At 40.1% G+C, this 10,495-nt stretch overlaps 1 protein-coding gene across 1 annotated transcript in view; it reads right to left on the reverse strand.

Annotated features, from left to right (window-relative positions):
- LOC128642776 (xenotropic and polytropic retrovirus receptor 1 homolog) overlaps positions 1–10,495 on the reverse strand; it is a 556,720-nt gene that overhangs the window by 191,373 nt on the left and 354,852 nt on the right. Inside the window, exon 7 of the mRNA XM_053695572.1 lies at positions 8,063–8,146. Coding sequence (XP_053551547.1) covers positions 8,063–8,146 — 84 coding nt within the window. The remainder of the gene's footprint in view (positions 1–8,062; positions 8,147–10,495) is intronic.

Here is a 10,495-nt window from a genome sequence, read left to right on the forward strand (position 1 = left end):
TTATGCTACAGCATTGTAGTGTAAAACTCAAAACTACTGACTTTAAAATGTGTTACAAATCTTGATGGGGTAGGGTGTACTGTTCACTTTTTGGCCTCCCAGGACAGACTCGTAATACCAGCACTATGAAAGTCCCATAGAAAAACAAAATTTATGCTTACCTGATAAATTCATTTCTCCTGTAGTGTGGTCAGTCCACGGGTCATCATTACTTCTGGGATATTATCTCCTCCCCTACAGGAAGTGCAAGAGGATTCACCCAGCAGAGCTGCTATATAGCTCCTCCCCTCTACGTCACCTCCAGTCATTCGACCAAAGGACCAACGAGAAAGGAGAAGCCCAAGGGTGTAGTGGTGACTGGAGTATAATCCAAAAAATTTTTTAGCCTGCCATAAAAAACAGGGCGGGCCGAGGACTGACCACACTACAGGAGAAATGAATTTATCAGGTAAGCATAAATTTTGTTTTCTCCTGTTAAGTGTGGTCAGTCCACGGGTCATCATTACTTCTGGGATACCAATACCAAAGCAAAAGTACACGGATGACGGGAGGGACAGGCAGGCTCTTTATACGGAGGGAACCACTGCCTGAAGAACCTTTCTCCCAAAAACAGCCTCCGAAGAAGCAAAAGTGTCAAATTTGTAAAATTTGGAAAAAGTATGAAGAGAAGACCAAGTTGCAGCCTTGCAAATCTGTTCAACAGAAGCCTCATTCTTAAAGGCCCAAGTGGAAGCCACAGCTCTAGTAGAATGAGCTGTAATTCTTTCAGGAGGCTGCTGTCCAGCAGTCTCATAGGCTAATCGTATTATGCTACGAAGCCAAAAAGAGAGAGAGGTAGCCGAAGCTTTTTGACCTCTCCTCTGACCAGAATAAACGACAAACAGGGAAGAAGTTTGACGAAAATCCTTAGTTGCCTGTAGATAAAATTTCAGGGCATGGACTACATCTAGATTGTGTAGCAGACGTTCCTTCTTCGAGGAAGGATTAGGACACAAAGATGGAACAACAATCTCTTGATTGATATTCCTGTTAGTGACCACCTTAGGTAGGAACCCAGGTTTAGTACGCAGAACTACCTTGTCTGAATGAAAAATCAGATAAGGAGAATCACAATGTAAGGCAGATAACTCAGAAACTCTTCGAGCCGAGGAAATAGCCATTAAAAACAGAATTTTCCAAGATAACAACTTGATATCAATGGAATGAAGGGGTTCAAACGGAACACCCTGTAAAACATTAAGAACTAAGTTCAAACTCCATGGCGGAGCAACAGTTTTAAACACAGGCTTGATCCTAGCTAAAGCCTGACAAAAAGCTTGAACGTCCGGAACTTCTGACAGACGTTTGTGTAAAAGAATGGACAGAGCTGAAATCTGTCCCTTTAAAGAACTAGCGGATAACCCCTTTTCTAAACCTTCTTGTAGAAAAGACAATATCCTTGGAATCCTAACCTTACTCCATGAGTAACTCTTGGATTCGCACCAATATAAGTATTTACGCCATATTTTATGGTAAATCCTTCTGGTAACAGGCTTCCTAGCCTGTATTAAGGTATCAATAACTGGCTCAGAAAAACCACGTTTTGATAAAATCAAGCGTTCAATTTCAAAGCAGTCAGCTTCAGAGAAGTTAGATTTTGATGTTTGAATGGACCCTGGATCAGAAGGTCCTGTTTCAGAGGTAGAGACCAAGGCGGACAGGATGACATGTCCACTAGATCTGCATACCAAGTCCTGCGTGGCCATGCAGGTGCTATTAGAATCACTGATGCTCTCTCCTGTTTGATTCTGGCAATCAATCGAGGAAGCATCGGGAAGGGTGGAAACACATAAGCCATCCCGAAGGTCCAAGGTGCTGTCAAAGCATCTATCAGAACCGCTCCCGGATCCCTGGATCTGGACCCGTAGCGAGGAAGCTTGGCGTTCTGACGAGACGCCATGAGATCTATCTCTGGTTTGCCCCAACGTCGAAGTATCTGGGCAAAGACCTCCGGATGAAGTTCCCACTCCCCCGGATGAAAAGTCTGACGACTTAAGAAATCCGCCTCCCAGTTCTCCACTCCCGGGATGTGGATTGCAGACAGGTGGCAAGAGTGAGACTCTGCCCAGCGAATTATCTTTGATACTTCCATCATTGCTAGGGAGCTTCTTGTCCCTCCCTGATGGTTGATGTAAGCTACAGTCGTGATGTTGTCCGACTGAAACCTGATGAACCCCCGAGTTGTTAACTGGGGCCAAGCCAGAAGGGCATTGAGAACTGCTCTCAATTCCAGAATGTTTATTGGAAGGAGACTCTCCTCCTGATTCCATAGTCCCTGAGCCTTCAGGGAATTCCAGACAGCGCCCCAACCTAGTAGGCTGGCGTCTGTTGTTACAATTGTCCAGTCTGGCCTGCTGAATGGCATCCCCCTGGACAGGTGTGGCCGATAAAGCCACCATAGAAGAGAATTTCTGGTCTCTTGATTCAGATTCAGAGTGGGGGACAAATCTGAGTAATCCCCATTCCACTGACTTAGCATGCACAATTGCAGTGGTCTGAGATGTAGGCGTGCAAAAGGTACTATGTCCATTGCCGCTACCATTAAGCCGATCACCTCCATGCATTGAGCTACTGACGGGTGTTGAATGGAATGAAGGACACGGCATGCATTTTGAAGCTTTGTTAACCTGTCTTCTGTCAGGTAAATCTTCATTTCTACAGAATCTATCAGAGTCCCCAAGAAGGGAACTCTTGTGAGTGGAAAGAGAGAACTCTTCTTTTAGTTCACCTTCCATCCATGCGACCTTAGAAATGCCAGTACTAACTCTGTATGAGACTTGGCAGTTTGAAAGCTTGAAGCTTGTATCAGAATGTCGTCTAGGTACGGAGCTACCGAAATTCCTCGCGGTCTTAGTACCGCCAGAAGAGTACCCAGAACCTTTGTGAAGATTCTTGGAGCCGTAGCCAATCCGAATGGAAGAGCTACAAACTGGTAATGCCTGTCTAGAAAGGCAAACCTTAGATACCGGTAATGATTTCTGTGAATCGGTATGTGAAGGTAAGCATCCTTTAAATCCACTGTGGTCATGTACTGACCCTCTTGGATCATGGGCAAAATTGTTCGAATAGTTTCCATCTTGAACGATGGAACTCTTAGGAATTTGTTTAGGATCTTTAAATCCAAGATTGGCCTGAAAGTTCCCTCTTTTTTGGGAACTACAAACAGATTTGAGTAAAACCCTTGTCCTTGTTCCGACCGCGGAACTGGATGGATCACTCCCATTAATAAAAGATCTTGTACGCAGCGTAGGAACGCTTCTTTCTTTATTTGGTTTGTTGACAACCTTGACAGGTGAAATCTCCCTCTTGGGGGAGAGGATTTGAAGTCCAGAAGGTATCCCTGAGATATGATCTCTAACGCCCAGGGATCCTGAACATCTCTTGCCCAAGCCTGGGCGAAGAGAGAAAGTCTGCCCCCTACTAGATCCGGTCCCGGATCGGGGGCCCTCGATTCATGCTGTCTTAGGGGCAGCAGCAGGTTTCCTGGCCTGCTTGCCCTTGTTCCAGGACTGGTTAGGTTTCCAGCCTTGTCTGTAGCGAGCAACAGCTCCTTCCTGTTTTGGTGCAGAGGAAGTTGATGCTGTTCCTGCTTTGAAATTACGAAAGGAACGAAAATTAGACTGTCTAGCCCTAGGTTTGGCTTTGTCCTGAGGCAGGGCATGGCCTTTACCTCCTGTAATGTCAGCGATAATCTCTTTCAACCCGGGCCCGAATAAGGTCTGCCCTTTGAAAGGTATATTAAGCAATTTAGATTTAGAAGTAACATCAGCTGACCAGGATTTTAGCCACAGTGCTCTGCGTGCCTGAATGGCAAATCCGGAATTCTTAGCCGTAAGTTTAGTTAAATGTACTACGGCATCTGAAATAAATGAGTTAGCTAACTTAAGAGCTTTAAGTTTGTGTGTAATCTCATCTAGTGTAGATGATTCAAGTGTCTCTTCCAGAGACTCAAACCAAAATGCTGCTGCAGCCGTGACAGGCGCAATACATGCAAGAGGTTGCAATATAAAACCTTGTTGAACAAACATTTTCTTAAGGTAACCCTCTAATTTTTTATCCATTGGATCTGAAAAAGCACAGCTATCCTCCACCGGGATAGTGGTACGCTTAGCTAAAGTAGAAACTGCTCCCTCCACCTTAGGGACCGTTTGCCATAAGTCCCGTGTGGTGGCGTCTATTGGAAACAATTTTCTAAATATCGGAGGAGGTGAGAACGGCACACCGGGCCTATCCCACTCCTTAGTAACAATTTCAGTAAGTCTCTTAGGTATAGGAAAAACATCAGTACTCGCCGGAACCGCAAAATATTTATCCAACCTACACATTTTCTCTGGTATTGCAACTGTGTTACAATCATTCAGAGCCGCTAACACCTCCCCTAGTAATACACGGAGGTTTTCCAGCTTAAATTAAAAATTTGAAATATCTGAATCCAGTCTGTTTGGATCAGAACCATCACCCACAGAATGAAGTTCTCCGTCCTCATGTTCTGCCACCTGTGACGCAGTGTCTGACATGGCCCTAATATTATCAGCGCACTCTGTTCTCACCCCAGAGTGATCACGCTTGCCTCTAAGTTCTGGTAATTTAGCCAAAACTTCAGTCATAACAGTAGCCATATCCTGTAATGTGATTTGAAATGGCCGCCCAGATGTACTCGGCGCTACAATATCACGCACCTCCCGAGCGGGAGATGCAGGTACTGACACGTGAGGCGAGTTAGTCGGCATAACTCTCCCCTCGTTGTTAGGTGAAATATGTTCAGTTTGTACAGATTGACTTTTATTTAAAGTAACATCAATACAATTAGTACATAAATTTCTATTGGGCTCCACTTTGGCATTAGCACATATAGCACATGTATCTTCCTCTGAATCAGACATGTTTAACACACTAGCAATAAACTAGCAACTTGGAAATGCTTTTCAAGTAATTTACAATAATATGAAAACGAACTGTGCCTATAAGAAGCACAGAAAAAATTATGACAGTTGAAAATAAATAAGTTATAGCATCAAATCTTTGTAAGAAATATACAATTTTAGCAAAGGATTGTTCCCATTAGCAAAGGATAACTAACCCTGACAGCAGAAAAAATACACAAATAAACGTTTTTTATCACAGTCAACTACAATCTTCACAGCTCTGCTGTGAATGATTACCTCCCTCAAAACAAGCTTTGGAGATCCCTGAGTTCTGTAGAGATGAACCGGATCATGCAGGAAGAAAAATGAACTTCTGACTGAGTTTTTTGATGCGTAGTAAAAGCGCCAAAAATGGCCCCTCCCCCTCACACATAACAGTGAGAGAGATCAGTAAACTGCTTTAATTTAAACAAAACTATTGCCAAGTGGAAAAAATAGTGCCCAAAACATTTTTTCACCCAGTACCTCAGAGAAATAAACGATTTTACATGCCAGCAAAAAAACGTTTAACCTCAATAAATTAATTGTTATTTAAAACCTATTGCAAGTCCCTGCAAATTAGGTTAAGTCTATGCATACAGTATAAATCCAGTGAAGTACCATTCCCCAGAATACTGAAGTGTAAAATATACATACATGACAGCCTGATACCAGCTACATCTACTGCATTTAAGGCTGAGTTTACATTATAACGGTATGGCAGGATTTTCTCATCAATTCCATGTCAGAAAATAATAAACTGCTACATACCTCTTTGCAGATTAATCTGCCCGCTGTCCCCTGATCTGAAGTTTACCTCTCCTCAGATGGCCGAGAAACAGCAATATGATCTTAACTACTCCGGCTAAAATCATAGAAAAAACTCAGGTAGATTCTTCTTTTAATTCTACCAGAGAATGAATAACACACTCCGGTGCTATTATAAAATAACAAACTTTTGATTGAAGGTAAAAAACTAATTAAAATCACCACAGTCCTCTCACACATCCTATCTATTCGTTGGGTGCAAGAGAATGACTGGAGGTGACGTAGAGGGGAGGAGCTATATAGCAGCTCTGCTGGGTGAATCCTCTTGCACTTCCTGTAGAGGAGGAGATAATATCCCAGAAGTAATGATGACCCGTGGACTGACCACACTTAACAGGAGAAAAAGACTTTACGAACTTTACGTAAGTCGGTTTGCGGTAAGGCCAAAAAAGTGTGCGGTGTCCCTATACCTGCAAGACTCGTAATACCAGCTGTAGTGAAAAAGCAGCGTTAGCACCTGTTAACGCTGCTTTTTCAGCTTACCGCAAAACTCGTAATCTAGCCGTTTGCTTTCTAGGGCAGAGACTGATGTTTAAGATTTCTTGGTGGATAAGAAGATTTTTTGCCATTGTTCAAATGTCAATTTTAAGCTCATTATCCTGTGACGAGGTAAAGATCAGTAAAGGGCACAAGGCGACAATGATACAAAGAAACTTTACAGGGAACCAAAATTACATTTATAAAAATAAGTAATGTAATATATACTAACTACATTGCTGATGATCTTCATGCAAAAATAAATGTTTTAAAGGTATTCTTAATTTTTTCTTTGTTTAATAGTACAGACATAAACCACTTGTAAAGCCTCTGATTTGTCATATCTATTCTGCTGAGACCAGTTATGGACAGATATAGAGGAGCTCTTGCAATGATCAAGCAAGCACCTGACAGACATCTCAACCCCTGTCCGCCCACATTACATGAAGTGTAACCAGCACTGTTATATTAATATACTTTTTACCTCTGTGATTACCTTGTATCTAAGCCTCTGCAGACTGCGCCTTATTTCAATGCTTTTGACAGACTTGCATTTTAACCAAATCAGTACTACTCATAAATAACTCCATGGGAGAGAGCACAATATTATATACAAGAAAAAACATGAACTAGTACTGCCTAGCTGTGAAAAACTGCCAAATGCACTAAAATAAGAGGCGGCCTTCAAGGGCTTAGAAATCAGTTTATGATCCAACCTAAGTTTAGCTTTTAACAAAGAATACCAAGCGAACAAAGCAAATTTGATGATAAAAGTGAATTGGAAATTTGTTAAAGGGATACTGAACCCAATTTTTTTTTTCTTTCGTGATTCAGATAGAGCATGCAATTTTAAGCAACTTTCTAATTTACTCCTATTATCAATTTCTTTGTTCTCTTGCTATCTTTAATTGAAAAAGAAGGCATCTAAGCAGCCAGCCAATTTTTGGTTCAGACCCTGGACAGCACTTGTTTATTGGTGGGTGAATTTATCCACTAATCAGCAAGAACAACCCAGGTTGTTCACCAAAAATGTTCCGGCATCTAAACTTACATTCTTACTTTTCAAATAAAGATACCAAGAGAAGGAAGAACATTTAATATTAAGAGTAAATTAGAAAGTTGTTTAAAAGAAAAAAAATTGGGTTCAGTGTCCCTTTAAAGATTTCAAGTCCTATCTGAATCATGAAAGTTTAATTTTGACTTCACTGCCCCTTTAACTCTCAGCTGGTGGCTTGATTATGCGAGCCTGCTGCTAACGCAGCTTCTTAACTGAAGCCCTATGTATCATGTTTCAGGGTCCAAATCCAAACCAGCCCCTCTGAAGCAGATGTACAAGCTACATTTGTAGAGGTTAACTGTTAAATAATAAATATATATTATACAGTTGTTGTTTTTCATTATACATTATTAAACTTTATATTGGAATTACATTTTGAGTTTAATGTTCCTTTAAAAGAACAGTAATACAACTTTCCAATTTACTTCTATTATATAGTTTCTCTAATTCTCTCAGTACCCTTTGTTTGAAAAGCATACCTAAGTAAGCTCAGGACCAGTTATGCACTACTGGGAGCTAGCTGCTGATTAGTGGCAGCATATATATGCCTCTTGTCATTGGCTGATGTGTTCAGCTAGCTCCAAGTAGTGCGTTGTTGCTCCTTCAACAAAGGATACCAAAAGCAAAAATGAAGCAAATTTGATAATTGAAGTAAATTGACAAGTTGTTTAAAATGATATGCACAATCTGAATAATGAAGGATATATGTTTGGTTGTATATCCCTTTAAGGTTCAAGGTTTTGCAAACAGAACCTACCTGAGCAGCACCAAGAGGAGGTACCCGTAGTCTCTTCATAGCTCTGTGTCTATTTCCTCCCTCCAAACGGTTTGTAAAAAGTGACTATAAATGAAACAAGTGATCTGAGTGTTAGGAATGGGCACAACACAAAGAGATTAGATAACAAAATGTTTGGATATCAGATGGCACAAACAACTATACAAAAAAAAAAAACCTTCTAAAGGGAGAATATCTCATATCTATGGCTCTTTTCTTCTTTCGTTCTTCAGATTAAATACAGTAAAACAAACATAATTTATGCTTACCTGATAAATTAATTTATTTCATGGTGGTGAGAGTCCACAATCCATTACTCCTGGGAATTACTTTTCCCTTCCACTAGGGGGAGTGAAAGATTCCCAAACACCAAGAGCTCTATAAAACCCCTCCCACCTCACAGGTACCTTAGTCTAATACTAAAGCTGTGGAGACCACGAGTAATAACATAAAGGGAGGGATCTAAAAAGAAATAGATTTATCAGGTAAGCATAAATTATGTTTTATTTTTATACAGGTGGTGAAAGTTCATTATTTAATACTCATGGGAACTAATACCCAATATGTGGAGTCCACAATTAAGGGAAATAAAGGTGAAAAAAATATGTTTCATGGTGGTTGAGAGTCCACAAGACCCCACCCTTTATTTTTTCTGGTTTATTTTTTATGGCTCTTAATCCTTTTTCCTACCTCACTTTGCTTTGCTATACATTAGACTAAGGTATGTGTGAGGAAGGAGGGTTTGGGAATCTTTGCTTCCTCCTAGTGGTAGAGAAGAGTAATTCCAAGGAGAAAAGGATCATGGACTCTCACCACCATGAAAGAAATGAATTAATCAGGTAAGCATAAATGATGTTTTTGTTTAAGATTTGGATTTTGGATTTGATTTGTATAGTTGTTAAAGGGATATGAAACCCCAACATTTTATTTTGTGATTCAGACACAGCATACCATTTTTAAAAGCAAATTTGCTTCGTTCCCATGATATTCTGTGTTGGAGATACCTAGGTAGGCATCTGCAGCACTACATAACAAGAAATAGTGCTGCCCTCTAGTGCTCTTAAAAATGGAAATATTCTTGCAAAACTGCGGCCATATAGTGCTATAGAAATTAGCCGGCCCCTAAGCCTACAGACCTGCTTTTCAATAAAAGATAACAAGAGAACAAAGCAAAATTTAAAAATAGAAGTAAAATAGCTAGCACATATGTCTCATGTCATTGTCTCACCAGATACGATCAGCTTGCTCCCAGTAATACATTTCTGCTTATTTTTTAAATAGCTACTGACATTTTCTTTTTCAATAACACCCATGTGCATATAAGTCTCAGACTAAGCTTTGCTTTGAATACATCCCTTTATCTAGCATTTACTGTATATAGTGTTGAAATTCCCTTTAACTCTACTATAGCTATTAATGGCAGGAACGCCCATAAATGATTTGCTTCAGATCCGAGATGAAGCCATGCTCAAAGAATTTCAAAGATGATTGCACTGTTGCACAAGGACCCTCAGCAAACTCACAAGGTTCTATAAATCTAATTACTTTGTCATCTAGAAATACCAACACCTACAAGCAGTTTGCTGGAAGTTTTAACTTTTCTGAATTGAGATTACATTTGTTTTAAAAACAATGTTTATAGAATTGAGCCCATTGTCTTCAAAAATGTGAGTGGCCTATGAGCAGTTTTATAGCTCTATGATATGTGTAGTATAAATGACTGTTCTATCTAATAAACACATATTACAGTTAGGGGCCGAATTATCAAGGGCTGAATGGCTCCTGATCCCCCTGTTTCCCCCTTCATGCTCGCTGGAAACAGCAGTTAAAGGGCCATAAAACCCACATTTTTTCTTTCATGATTTAGAAAGAGAATGCAATTTTAAACATATTTCTAATTTACTTATATTAATTTGTTTTATTCTCTTGATATTCTTTGCTGAAAAGCATATCTAGATATGCTCAGTAGCTGCTGATTGGTTGCTACACATAGAAGCCTTGTGTGATTGGCTCACCATGTGCATTGCTTTTTCTTCAACTAAGGATATATAAAAATAAAGCAAAATAAATAATAGAAGTAAATTGTAATGTTGTTTAAATTTGTATTCTCTATCTGAATCATGAAAGAAATATTTTGGGTTTAGTGGTCCTTTAAAGAGCAGCGGTCTTAAGAATGCCGCTCCTTAACTGGTCACGATCAGGTTGATTGACACACCTTAAATCTGCAAGGGATGGCATTGCACAAGCACTTCACTAGAACTGCTTGTGCAATGCTAAATGCCGACAGTGTATGCTGTCTGGCGGACATGTTTCCTGATTGGTTAATTATGGACACTTAGGATCAGATGTTGCCTCAATGGGAAGGAAATTCATGTGATCAAATAATTAAAGGGACATGAAACCCAACATCTTTCT

Source organism: Bombina bombina, chromosome 12, assembly GCF_027579735.1.
Source record: "Bombina bombina isolate aBomBom1 chromosome 12, aBomBom1.pri, whole genome shotgun sequence".
Taxonomy (NCBI): Eukaryota; Metazoa; Chordata; class Amphibia; order Anura; family Bombinatoridae; genus Bombina; species Bombina bombina.